This window comes from Triticum aestivum, chromosome 4B (assembly GCF_018294505.1).
Source record: "Triticum aestivum cultivar Chinese Spring chromosome 4B, IWGSC CS RefSeq v2.1, whole genome shotgun sequence".
NCBI lineage: Eukaryota > Viridiplantae > Streptophyta > Magnoliopsida > Poales > Poaceae > Triticum > Triticum aestivum.
Window position 1 is genome coordinate 368,385,573 of NC_057804.1, and position 14,687 is coordinate 368,400,259.

At 44.2% G+C, this 14,687-nt stretch overlaps 1 protein-coding gene across 1 annotated transcript; it reads left to right on the forward strand.

The window, feature by feature from the left end:
* The first annotated feature begins 468 nt into the window (after positions 1-468).
* LOC123094839 (60S ribosomal protein L36-2-like) lies at positions 469-1,812 on the forward strand. Its single transcript, XM_044516723.1, has 2 exons — positions 469-770; positions 1,754-1,812. The coding sequence occupies exons 1-2, from the start codon at positions 484-486 to the stop codon at positions 1,791-1,793; spliced, it is 327 nt and encodes a 108-aa protein (XP_044372658.1). The 5' UTR covers positions 469-483; the 3' UTR covers positions 1,794-1,812.
* The last annotated feature ends 12,875 nt before the right edge of the window (positions 1,813-14,687 follow it).

Sequence of the window (14,687 nt, forward strand, 5' to 3'; positions counted from 1 at the left end):
GCCAAATTTCACCAATTTAAGCAAAACTACCGTTTAGCTAGCTACAGTTCAGTGCCATATTTCACTGGATTAAAATAAGCACATACACATAACTGACAGCACACATACACATCACTGATTTAACGAAATTTGCACACAACTCAGTAGCACTTCATCATCATATAAAGTATATTAGCAGCAGTACAAATAAAGAGACATGATCAAAGTACTTCATAATAAACCCAAGCAACTTCATAATAAATCACTAGTCCTACTTATTGATGGTTTCTAAATCATTTATTTGATCGATAACAAATAGCCTTGTCCTGCACAAAATCTTTGTCCTCAGCTGTAAACTGAACTATTGTCAGGTCATGTTGTCAGGTCATGTTGAAAGTAAAATAGGACCTTGCTGTGTTTGGGACCAAATTGTTATTTGGCTATTCTAGCTGGCTTTTTTTAGCGAATTGTAACTTGTGTGAAGCTGAAACAAAGTTAACTTACATGCTCCTATATGCTCAGCTGAATTATTATAACATGTCTATCCAGTTTGCAGTTATTCTTACAATGTTATCTTGGCATATTTTGCAGAAAGGTACCAAGAGGGTGCAATTTGTCAGGAACTTGATTAGGGAGGTTGCTGGATTCGCTCCCTATGAGAAACGTATCACTGAGCTTCTTAAGGTTGGAAAGGACAAGCGTGCACTCAAGGTCGCCAAGAGAAAGCTTGGTACTCACAAGAGAGCAAAGAAGAAGAGAGAGGAGATGTCAAGTGTCCTTAGGAAGATGAGGTGTGTAACCACTCTGACTCACCATTTATATTATGAACATTATTTTTCTGACCATGTTCATTAGGTTTTGCTTGATTGAATTACAGATGGTTGTATGATTATAAGAGTCACACCTGTGTGCGGGATGGTCTCAAGTCAAGTTAACAATATCTGCCAAAACCTAATATTAATGAATCATATGAATAAAAATGATTGATGCAGAATCCAAAATGGCAACTGGCATACATTGCTAGCAAAGTACTATTTCAATTGATCAGAGTTTTGAGTTGGCTCTGTGGCAAAACAATGTTAAGCACGCTTTATAAGCACGCTTTCAGCACTAATTTAAGCTGTTGCCAACTTCTGCAGAACTTAAACTTGGCTTGCTGACTAAATAATACTACCTCCGATCTATAATAAGTGTCGTAGTTTTGAACTAACCCCGGTTCAAAACTGCAATACTTATTTTGGATCGGAGGGAATACTACGTTAAGTTGCCTTCTGCTATTTGATCTCACAACTTTTTCTTCCAAGTACTGAATTTGACTTGTATCATTTGTAAGAATTGTGGACTCTTCATTCCAGCCCCAAATATCTACTGTGTATCATATTTTTTGCTTATGTCACACATTATCTTTATTGGTTAAGCTAAGGAACTCTCCCTTGTGTGCAGAAAAATAGTGCCCATCAGGACCAAAACAATTAAAGCCAGTCAAAAGGATTAGTAGAAATCGAGGCCCTCGCCTGACATGCATCTAGTCGAGGGCATTGGTCGCACGCTCAATTGAAAGAGTACTTTGCTAGCAATGTATGTCAAGTTAAAAATCGAAGTGCATACAGAAAACACAGAATTAATGCAGAATCCAAAATGCAAAGTGTTCTTTAGGTTTTTCTTTTTTCTGACCATGTTCATGTCTTCTACTTTCAGGAAAAAATAGTTGCAATTCTGTTTTGCTGCAACAGTTGGTATATAAATGACTAAAATGTTCTCACGTGATATGCAGGTCTGCTGGTGGTGGTGGTGCTGGTGACAAGAAGAAATAGAGATGGGGCTCACGGGGGATGCGAGGGGGAGAGGAGGAGGGGGAGCTCACGGGGGCGACGAGGTCCGGGTGGTGGTGTGGGTGCTCCGGCGACGGTGGTGTGGACGGGGCGGCGGGGCGATGGTGAGTCGGCCTGGCCACCGGAGTCGGCCGGGTGAGGTCAACGGCGAGCGCCCCCTCTTCCTCCTCCTTCTCCGCGGGGAAAGCGGCGGGGCGGCGGCGTCGGGAGAGGAGAGGGCGGCGTCGCGGCGTCTCACGGCGTCGCGGCGGCGTCGCAGCGTCGGGGCGGCGTCGAGGCGGCGGGGCAGCGGCGTCGGGAGAGGAGAGGAGAGGGGAAGGGGATCGAGGGCGAGGGCGAGAAGGGGATCGAGGGCCGGGGAGGAAAAATATGGATGGGGGCACAATACTAATGGCGCACCACCCCCGGTGCGCCATAAGTATATCCACACTAATGGCGCACCTCACCCTGGTGCGCCATTAGTATTTTTTTTTGATTTCTGCTCGAGCCAACAGGTTATCTCCCACCTGACCTGATCCACACCAAGTCCCCTCTACTAGCTCGACTGGTCAGTAGCCAGTTCTCACACCAGGAGGTCCTGGGTTCGACTCCCAGGCTCCACAAATTTTTTTATCATTTAAAAAGCTGTTTGATACTTATTTATGTTTAAATATGTTCAAACTTGTTTAAATAATAACAGTAATATTTTTTTATAAGACAGTAGCATTTAAAAAGCTGTTTGATACTTATTTTTTTTATAAGACGGTACGCGGGGTGCGGGGGGTCGGCGGCGGCGGTTGGGTAGGGGAATCGAGGATGCGGTGGGTCGGCGGCGGCGGCCGGTGGACTTGGGGGGTGCTCGGCGCCGAGGGGGACTGGATCTGGCGAGGTGGGATAGCGGTCGAGATGGAGGGGGATCGAGGTGGGCTCCACAAATTTTTTTTAGCATTTAAAAAGCTGTTTGATACTTATTTGTGTTTAAATATGTTCAAACTTGTTTAAATAATAACAGTAATATTTTTTTATAAGACAGTAGCATTTAAAAAGCTGTTTGATACTAATTTTTTATAAGACGGTGCGCGGGGTGCGGGGGGTCGGCGGCGGCGGTTGGGTAGGGGAATCGAGGGTGCGGGGGGTCGGCGGCGGCGGCCGGTGGACTGGGGGGTGCTCGGCGGCGAGGGGGGCCGGATCTGGCAAGGTGGGATAGCGATCGAGATGGAGGGGGATCGAGATCGAGTGTCCATGAAATTTAAAAATATTCATGATAGTTCAAAAAGTACCCATGAAATACAATCGAGAAATGAAGGCTACGATTTAAATACAATCGATCTTAGCTAGCTATCTGTTCACAATCTTCTTGCCCTTCTTTTTCGCAAATGGAGTTCTTCTGTGGAACGGACGTCCTTTAGGTAGGGTGGTCCTGCTTCTTCTTGTGGTGTATGCTGCTACTTCATCATCGTCGTCATGTTCGATCCTCGGGTCGCCGTACTTGTCGAAGTCTTGCTCATTGGCTACTCCATCCATTCCGATGATCTTCCTTTTGCCTCTCCTCACGACAACACGACTGGGCTTTGGCGGGTCGGTAATGAAGAAGCATTGGTCCACTTGGGAAGCCAGTACCCATGGCTCATTTTTCGCGGTGATGTTTGCGCCCGCGGTCTTGGATTTGGCTTCGGGTATAACCATGGTGGTGAAATACCGGTCTTCTTTTATGACGTTCTTGGCCCATCTGACACGGAACATCGGGACCTTCTCTCCAGCGTAGCTCAGCTCCCAGATCTCCTCGATCCTTCCGTAGTATCTGTCCTTGTCGTTACCGGTGTAGGATTCCATCGTTACCCCGGAGTTCTGATAACCATCGCTCTTCATGTCCTTGGCCTCGGTGTAGAATGTGTAGCCGTTGATATCGTACGCCTCATAGGTCATCAGGTTGTGCTCGGCGCCCTGTGACAAGGCGAATATGAGTTGTTCTTCCGCGGAAGAATCCTCATGTAAAGGGTACGACAGAAGCTTATGCTTGAACCAACGCGTGAAACATGAGTTGTGCTCTTTGAGTATATCTCCGTCCGTCCTCTGTTGGCCTCAGTCATTGTACGTCTTTTTAATAAAGGTTTTGTGCTCTACCAACCAAGGATCGACCACGTCTATGTGTTGTAGCGCGACTAGGTTTGCTCTTTCAAAGTCGGCGAGTCGACCCTCGAAGTCGACATGCATTTCGCGGCGACCCTCACGGTGACCCCATCCAGCGAGCCTGCCGAGGTGCCTGTTGACGGGCAGACCAACGGGGTTCTCGATGCCTAGATAATTCGTGCAGTAGGAGATGCACTCTTCGGTCAGAAAGCCCCTGGCTATGCTTCCTTCTGGACGTGACATGTTGCGAACGTATCCTTTGATGACACCATTCATCCTTTCGAACGGCATCATGCTGTGCAGGAACGTCAGCCCGAGTTGGATGATATCCTCCACTATATGGACCAGCAGATGCACCATAACGTCGAAGAATGCGGGCGGGAAGTACATCTCAAGCTCGCATAGTATCACCACGATCTCTTCCTGTAGCCTTCTGAGTTGCCTCACGCCAATCGACTTCCGAGAGATGACGTCGAAGAAGTTGCATAGGCCAAATAGCGTTTCACGGACGTGCGCGTCCATGATCCCACGGATTGCAACTGGAAGTATCTGCGTCATCAGCACGTGACAGTCGTGAGACTTCATCCCGCTGAACTTCTGCTTCGCTGGGTCTAGGTATCTGCTTATCTTCCCTGCGTAACCGTAAGGAAGTTTTACTCCTAGGAGGCAGGTGAAAAACTGCTCGATCTCCTCCTGACTTAGAGTGAAGCACGCGGGAGGGTAGTCATTTCCGGTCTTCTTGGCCTTTTTGCCTTTGCGACGACTTTCTGTGTCCTGCTTCGCCTCATCATCATCATCATCATCATCATCATCATCATCATCATCATCATCATATATAGCGTGAAGCTCCTGCCTGATGCCCATTGATTTCAAGTCTGCCCTTGCTTTCGGCCCATCTTTGGTCCTCTCTGGCATGTTGAGCAGGGTACCAAGCAGACTCTCGCACATGTTCTTCGTGATATGCATGACATCAAGGCTGCGAGGCACACGGTGGATCTTCCAGTACGGCAAGTCCCAGAAAACAGACCTCGTTTTCCATACCTTCAGCAGCGGCTCTGGCGCCTTTCGCTTCTTTCCCGGCTCTGGCGCCTTTTGCTTCTTTCCCGGCAGTGGGCAGTCTTTCCAATTTTTCAACAGCTTGTCTATTTCCTCGCCGCTCCTCGTACACGGGCGTTTTCGGGGTTCGGTTTCACCATCGAACAGATCCTTGCGTTTCCTCCACGGGTCATCGTCGCGAAGCCACCTTCGATGTCCCATGAACACGGTTTTCGAAGACCCGGGATCTCTATCTAGCTGGCGATACGTTGTGTCATCCATGCACCTTACGCATCCAGAAAATCCGTGGACTACCTGCCCCGCAAGATATCCGTAACCGAGATAGTCGTGCACCGTCGTGAGCAGTGCGGCTCTCATAGGGAAATATTCTTTCTCTGCGGCGTCCCACGTATTGGCTGGCATTTTCCACAACGTGTCAAGCTCCTCTTTCAGCAGCCCCAGATACAGATTGATGTCGTTCCCTGGTTGTTTCGGCCCTTCAATTAGCATACTCATGTGAATGTACTTCCTCTTCATGCACAACCAGGGGGAAGGTTGTACATCCACACAAACACAGGCCAGGTGCTATGTGTGCTTCTCTGGCTGCCAAACGGATTGACTCCATCGGTGCTCGCGCCCAGCACGATGTTCCTTGGATCGTTCCCAAATTCTGGGTATTCGAAGTTCAATGCTTGCCACTGGCTCGCATCCTTAGGGTGACTCAGCATCTTGTCTTTTTTATCTATCTCCGGATCATTTGCGTCATCTTCTCGCTTCTTCTCCTCCCTATCCGTGTGCCAACGTAGGAGCTTTGCTACCTTAGGATCCGCGAAATACCGCTGCAGACGAGGAGTGATCGGAAAGTACCACACCACTTTTCGAGGAGCTTTCTTCCTCTTCTTGTATCGAGTGACACCGCACACCGGACATATTGTAGACTCCGCGTGCTCGTCCTGATAAATGATGCAATTGTTCATGCACACATGGTATTTCACGTGCGGTAAATCCAGAGGACACACGATTTTCTTCGCCTCCTCCAAACTGGTCGGGCACTTGTTCCCCTTGGGAAGACGTTCGTGCCAGAATGACATGTTCTCGTCGAAGCATGCGTCGGTCATTTTGTGTTTTACCTTCATCTCCAGGGCCATGAGCGTTACTTTCAGGCGGGTATCCTCGGGCCTGCATCCTTCATACAATGGAGTAACCGCGTCTAACTCAAGTTGATCCATCTTGGCTTTCTCTCGGGTGGCAGCTCTTGCGTTATCCGTCTGCTTGAGAAGCAGCTCTTGAATATGAGGGTCCTGCACCCAGCCCATCGATGGTCCAGCGTCGTCTGCTCCGCCGGCATCATCATCTTCATGATCATGCCCGTCGCCTGCTCCGGCATCTTCCTCATCATCATGTCCTGCATCTTCTACATGATGACTGTGTACAGCATCACAGTCGCGATCATCTCCTGGGGATTCTTCGTCTTCTCGCCCGCCCAAGCCGCGGTGGTTGTCTTGCTGCCCTTCCTCATTTCTTGCCCGGCCCGCATGGACGACTTCGTAGTCATCTTCATCACCTTGCCACCGATAGCCATCCATGAAACCACGCAACAGCAGGTGGTCCCGCACCTGCCCGGAATCCGGGTCCGCAATAAGGCTCTTCAGCTTGCATCTTCGACACGGACATCTTATCTCCGTCTCGTTCTTTTGAAGCATCCCGGCCTTCGCGGACCTCAAAAACCTATTCACGATGCCTTCGGTCATCGTGCGGACCATGGTCGCCTGCGGGGTAGAGCAAAACGATATTTTAGAACCAAACAAAAATTTGGCATGACCTTCCCTAAAAATAGGACCAAAAAGAATGCTTAATGCCAAAATTCTCGCCGAAACGGAAATGAATCAACATTCCGGCAAAATATTGGCAACTATCGCATATCAAATACCGGTACACCTCCAAACACAAACACATATGCAACACCACAAACATATGCAACACCACGAACATACATAGATCTAGCTAGGCCGTAAAAAGTGCATGTGCACATTGTTGTAAGGAGAACAACCTAAATATAGCTTCCCCCTTACTTACCTATTAAAACAAGGTAATTTAACCACTTAATTTGAATGAATCTATGGTGGAAATGAGGTGAAAAAGAGGAGGCACCCAAGACAAGGAGGAGGTGGAGAGAATGAAGTGGGGAGAAAGTGAGTGTGTGGGTAGGAGAGGCTGTCCCAAATATCTTGTTGCTGCCCACTTACTAATGGCGCACCTCTTGCATGGTGCGCCATTAGTACTTAAAACTACTAATGGCGCACTTGGGCAGGATGCGCCATTAGTATGTTTGGATAGGCGCACTAGTTCAAAAAAAAATCCTATACTAATGGCGCACCCACTGCCTGGTGCGCCATTAGTAGTTACAACTACTAATGGCGCACTTGGGCAGGATGCGCCATTAGTATGTTTGGATAGGCGCACTAGTTCAAAAAAAAATTTCTATACTAATGGCGCACCTGCTGCCTAGTGCGCCATTAGTAGTTACAACTACTAATGGCGCACTTCGCCGGGATGCGCCATTAGTATGTTTGGACAGGCGCACTAGTTAAAAAAAATTGATACTAATGGCGCACCCGTAGCATGGTGGGCCATTAGTTGTTTAAACTCTAATGGCGCATCAGATTGTGGTGCGCCATTAGTATATACTAATGGCGCACCATCTTTCTGGTGCGCCATTAGTGTCAATCCCATCTATAGCCATTTTCCTAGTAGTGCATACAATATGAAGCTTAAGCTCGAATAGAGGCGACTTGAGATCAAGGCCACTTTAGAGGTGATAGAGGCGAAGGTGTCCCGATGTTTCGATGAGATAGCAATCGTTTTATGTGGGAGTGAACTTTGACGATCCGACTACGAACGTGCGAAGACGCCGCGCCTTAGCAATCGCTAAACCAACTTCCAATGGGTTATTGACCACACCGGAGCACAATCAACCTGACCACGAGAGTCTATTTCCTGTGAGCAAACGAAGAACAAGAAAAAAACTAAGATTGCAATCTGGATATTGCGAATAAAGAGGAAAGCTCTATTATTGAAGGTGGGGTTCTGTGACGTGTTGGTCTGGTCGTTGAACACAAACGAAGTACGCAAAGTTGCAGCTATGGCGAACTTTTAATCTAAACAAAACCTAAAGTCTAAACGATGCCCTAAGGGCTGTATATATGGAGGAAGAGGGGGTGAATTTCGTGACCCTTGGAAGAGGGTTCCGAAACCAACCCTATCTCTTGTTTCAACACAAATACAGATCTAAAAACAGCCTATACTTATGTATTTCGAAATTACATGGGCCTGAACCAATAATAAGGTGATGTAGCACTTATAATAGCCTCTCGGCGAAATTTGTGAAGTGGCATCTTGTATATTTCGTCCAAGCTTTCATGCACTCATTACGATGGCTTCATAGTCCTAAAATCATCACTTGAAACTCTGTTCTTATTCCCCTTGCGCATGCCATCATCTCCATGCTTGTTCTTGCTCCAATGTTCATCCTTCTCCAAGCTAGACCCTTCATTTTTAAGCAAAACAAATGTATCCAATTTAGGCAACATCATATTCTCATGAACATTAGAATCCTTACCAAGAAACGAAATTACTTGGTAATTTAGTTGGCATGCGCGAGCTCTAGTAATTGGTCCAGTATGTATAGAAGCAGGGGTTGTGGGTGTAACAATGGTATTGATGTCCTCATCATCCTCCCCTTCTTGAATTGAAGTCTTCCTCGATGGAAGCTCATCTTCCTCATCCAAATAAGGCTTCAAATCTACAATGTTAAAAGTGGGACTAACCCCAAAATCTGCAGGCAGCTCAAGTTTATATGCATTATTATTTATATTCTCTAACACCTTAAAAGGACCATCAACACATGGCATTAGCTTTGATTTGTGCAAATTAGGAAATCTATCCTTGCGCAAATGTAACCAAACTAGATCTCTAGGTGCAAACACAACATGTTTTCTACCCTTATCTCCAGCAAGTTTATATTTAGCATTTATACACTTAATGTTTCCCTTAGTTAACTCATGCATTTTTAAAATCAATTCAGCACGTTGTTTAGCATCAAAATTAACCTTCTCCGAAGATAGAATAGGCAAGAAATCAATAGGTGCACGAGGTAGGAAACCATACACAATTTCAAAAGGACACATCTTAGTAGTAGAATGCAACGAACGATTATAAGAAAACTCAATATGAGGCAAGCATTCTTCCCACATTTTCTTATTATTCTTCAAAACAGCCCTAAGCATAGTAGACAATGTTCTATTGACTACTTCAGTTTGTCCATTAGTTTGGGGTGACAAGTAGTACTAAAAAGCAGTTTAGTTCCCAACTTAGCCCATAAACATCTCCAAAAGTGGCTAAGAAATTTAGTATCAGGATATGAAACAATAGTATTTGGCACACCATGCAAGCGAATAATTTCACAAAAGAACAAATCAGCAACATTAACAACATCATCGCTTTTAAGACATTGTATAAAGTGTGCCATTTTCGAGAACCTATCCACGACAACAAATATGCTATCTCTCCCCTTATTTTTTCGAGGTAAACCTAAAACAAGGTCCATAGATATATCCTCCCAAGGAACACTAGGTACAGGCAAAGGCATATATAAATCATGAGGACTAAGTCGTGACTTAGCTTTTTGACATGTAGTGCAGCGAGCAACAAAACGCTCAACATCCCGTCTCATCTTTGGCGAAAAGAAATGTGTAGCAAGTACATCCTCCGTCTTCTTCACGCCAAAGTGTCCCATTAATCCTCCTCCATGTGCCTCCTGCAACAACAAAAGACGAACAGAGTTAGCTGGAATGCATAGCTTGTTAGCACGAAACATAAATCCATCGTTAACGACGGACTTGTTCCATGTTCTACCTTCTTTACAATTATGCAATACATCTTTAAATTCAACAGCATGCACATATTGATCTCTGATGGTCTCCAAACCAAATATTTTAAAGTCAAGTTGTGAAAGTATAGTATAACAATGAGACAATCATCAGCAATAACATTTTCTTTGCCCTTCTTGTGTTAATGACATAAGGGAAAGTCTCAATCAATTCAACCCATTTAGCATGTCTATGGTTCAGTTTTACTTGACTTTTAATATGTTTCAAAGATTCATGATTAGAATGTATAACAAATTCTTTGGGCCATAAATAATGTTGCCATGTTTCCAAAGTCCGAACAAGAGCATATAATTCCTTATCATAAGTAGAATAATTCACACTAGGCCCACTAAGTTTTACAGAAAAGTATGCAATAGGTTTTCCATCTTGTAATAACACACCTCCTAGCAGACTAAGGCATAGCCTAGTGGTGGAAAGGGACTGATGCCTTCCCACCCACCCAGGTTCAAGGCATGGTACTTGCAATTTGGGTTTGTTGCACCAATTATACTATAGGTGGTTCCCTTACAGTATTTCTGTCAAAAAAAAATAATACACCTCCTAATTCAATTACACTAGCATCACGTTCAAGCTCAAAAGTCTTATTAAAATTAGGAAGTTGGAGTAAAGTAGCATGTGTCAACTTATCTTTCAATACCATGAAGACTTCTTCCTGTGCGGTACCCCAAACAAAAGGCACATCCTTCTTTGTAAGCTCATTGAGAGGTGCAGCAATGGTGCTGAAATCTCTCACAAAACGCCTATAAAAACCAGCGAGGCCAAGAAAACTCCTCACTTGTGTGATCGTTTTGGGCCGCGGCCAACTCTCAATAGCTTCAATCTTGGCTTTATCAACTTCAATTCCCTGTGGAGTAACAACATAGCCAGGAAAAGAAACTCGGGCGGTGCAAAAGATGCACTTCCCAAGGTTACCAAACAAACGTGCATCACATAGAGCAATAAAAAAACACGTAAATGTTCCAAATGTTCCTCCAAAGATTTGCTATAGATCAGTATATCATCAAAATAGACTACCACAAATCGTCCAATGAAGCACGTAAAACTTCGTTCATTAATATCATGAAAGTACTAGGTGCATTAGTTAACCCAAGAGGTATGACTAACCACTCATATAATCCAAACTTAGCTTTAAATGTTGTTTTCCATTCATACCCCAATATCATACAAATTTGATGGTATCCACTATGCAATTCAACTTTGGAGAATATTCTAGAGACACTCAATTCATCAAGCATATCATCTAGCCTAGGAATAGGATGACGATAACAAATAGTAATATTATTAATGCCTCTACAATCAACACACATACGTAACGTACCACCCTTTTTCGGCACTAGAATAATAGGGACGGCATAAGGACTAAGGGATTCGCATATATAACCTTTGTCGAGCAGCTACTGTACCTGACGCATAATCTCCTTCGTCTCCTCTGGATTGGTACGGTATGGTGCATGGTTGGGTAGCAATGCACCAGGAATTGAGTCAATCTGATGCTCAATCCCTCGAATAGGTGGTAATCCTGGTGGCACGTCTTGTGGAAAGACATCAGCGAACTCCTGCAAAATGTTAGTGACAATAGGAGGCAAAAAGGAAGGCACGTCCTCAAATGAAAATAATGCCTCTTTGCACACAAAAGCATAGCAAACAAATTTGCTGCAATCTAGATCATCAATATCAAATTTGGTGGCAAGCAAACATCCACTTTTCAATTTAATTTCGGAAGCAACACTAGATGGTTTATTATTAAGTTTCATTTGTTGCTCAATTCTGCCACTATCTGATTTTCACTCTTATTTTGCTCATATTTTGCTTTACTAGCTTGATTAATATCATCTTTCAAAATGGAATCAAGAATCATAGGAAGCAAAGTAATATGTTTATCCTTATGAACAAGAGTATAGTGATTGTTTCTACCATGGTGTACAGAATTTTTATTGAGTTGACATGGTCTGCCAAGTAATAAGGAACATGCTTGCATGGGTACCACATCATAATCAACAAAATCAGCATATGTAGCGATACTAAAATGCACACGAACAGTACGTGTTACCTTAACCTTGCTGCTGTTGTTGAACCATTGGATGTAGGAAGGATGCAGATGTGGTCTTGTGGTGAGAGAGAGCTTCTCCACCATCTCCATGCTAGCCAGGTTGTTGCAGCTCCCTCCATCTATGATGATGCGTACATAATGTTCCTTCACAACTCCCTTTGTATGGAACAAATTTTGCCTCTAATTTTGCTCAGCTTGTGTGACCTGCACACTCAAAACACGTTGAGCAACTAAACTTTCATACATGTCAGCATCTTCAGCAGCCATGTATTGCGTCTCATGATCAGAATCATCTCTACCGTGTTCTTCACTTGTAATAAGAGGCAAAGTCTCCTCATCATAGTCACTAGTGGACTCATACCCACCATCTTCAGTAGCAATCATCACACGCTTAGATGGGCATTCTCTCGCATAATGACCTCCACATTGCAACGATGACAAATAATATCATGTGTTTGCCATGTTGATGCCATGGATTAAGAAGAGCTCTGTGCGGAACCGGAAGGTGTACTCCTGGCAGGTGGTGGTGGTGATGCCTGTTTTCTTGTATCTCGGTTAGAAATGATGACTGAAGTCAGTGGCGCTACAGTAGGATTTGTGGGAGTAGAGGATGTATGTGGTGTCCATGATGAAGATCGACCTACAGAAAAACTAGTTCGCGCCAATGCCTGTCGATCCTGCACTTCACGTTTAGCTTTCCAAGCAAGATGGAATAAACAAGTGATATTATTATACTCCGTATACTCTAGAATGGTCTGAATCTCTTTCTTTAATCGACCCATAGAACATGCAAGCATAGCTTCATTATCCTCAAGAATACCACATCTAATCATGCCAGTTTGTAATTCCTGATAATACTCCTCTACAGAATTTTTTCCTTGTCTCAAACGCTGCAGTTTTTGAAGTAATTCACGTTGATAATACGGTGGAACCCAACGAGTACGCATAGCAGTTTTCAAATCAGCCCAAGTGGTAGGGATATTATCATGATATAATCTACAATGTTCAGACCACCAAACAGAAGCAAAACTAGTGAATTCACCAATAGCAGCAGCAACACGTCTATCCTTTTGATAATATAAGCATGTGAAACGTTGTTCAGTTTCTAACTCCCAAGTAAGATATACATCAGGAATGTATCTGTTGGGAATATGCCCTAGAGGCAATAATAAAATAGTTATTATATTTCCTTGTTCATGATAATTGTCTATTTTTCATGCTATAATTGTATTAACCAAAAACCGTAATACATGTGTGAATGCATAGACTACAACATGTCCCTAGTGAGCCTCTAGTTGACTAGTTCATTGATCAATAGATGGTTGTGGTTTCCTGACCATGGACATTAGATGTCCTTGATAACGGGATCACATCATTAGGATAATGATGTGATGGACAAGACCCAATCCTAAGCATAGCACAAGATCGTGTAGTTCGTTTGCTAGAGTTTTTCTAATGTCAAGTATCACTTCCTTAGACCATGAGATTTTGCAACTCCCGGATACCGTAGGAATGCTTTGGGTGTATCAAACGTCACAACGTAACTAGGTGGCTATAAAGGTGCACGACAGCTATCTCCGAAAGTGTCTGTTGGGTTGGCACAAATCGAGACTGAGATTTGTCAATCCGTATGATGGAGAGGTATCCCTGGGCCCACTTGTTAATGCATCATCATAATGAGCTCAATGTGACTAATGAGTTAGCCATGGGATCATTTTTTACGGAACGAGTAAAGAGACTTGCCATTAATGAGATTGAACAAGGTATAGGGATACGGACGATCGAATCTCGGGCAAGTAACACACTGGTACGCGTCGGTGCTATACAAACGGTTTTAGACCCCTTTCCGCGATGGCGTTCGGAACCATCACCTAGTGAGTGTGGGCAATAGGGGGGGTCCTTCCCACACGACCCAGAAACCGTCGGGGATATGCCCTCCTGGCACACACGCTCGGCAAAATGAGGCTGTGTGCGACCGACGAGCGAGCAAATATGGTTATACATACAGTAGTGCTAAAATAAAATAAAATTATGCAAGCGAAATTATTTCCGGTCATAAGTACATCCCACACAGTCAGTCCCCGCGAAACGTTTCCGTTCGTATATACATCCCACACAGTCGCTGCAAGGAAAACGTTTCCGTTCATAGGTACATCACACACAATTTCCACTGTTAAATCGTTTGTGATAGCGTTCCCATCGCACACAATATTAACAATTTTATCATTTGCGTTATTGAATGCATCACACATGGTGTGTAGAAGAAACTGTGTGGCAAAGGTTGTCCATCACACACAGTTTTTATGCGGTAAACGTTTGCGCAAGGTGGACTAACGAAAATAGTTTTGAAGAGAATGTCGTGTGTGATTGTTCATCGACCAACACGGTTTATTCCTAGAAACTATGTGCGTTGTCTTAGGTCATCGCCCACGGTATTTTCTCAATAACCATTTGCAATAGCAAAGACCAATTAGCAGGCTAATTGCCCTATTATTAATAATCCATTTATTAATCTAATTGACATTCATATTAAACACATAATATATTTCATTCCCATATTAAGGAAGCAGGATTTCATAATTGAACATCAGAGTACAACATGATATAGCTTCAGCACTCAGCTACCCCATTACACAACTGCACCAGCACCAAGTTTCACATGAACATCTAGAACCTTTCGAAATTAGCATCATAGACGGTACATAGACAGATGCATCTCATCGGGAAAACTGC

Bases quoted from the DNA above. Each gene is read 5' to 3' on its own strand.
- LOC123094839 (XM_044516723.1), top strand. From the start codon at position 484: ATGCTCCTATATGCTCAGCTGAATTATTATAACATGTCTATCCAGTTT. The intron at 771-1,753 runs GTGTGTAACCAC...CGTGATATGCAG, and splicing joins AGTGTCCTTAGGAAGATGAG to GTCTGCTGGTGGTGGTGGTG.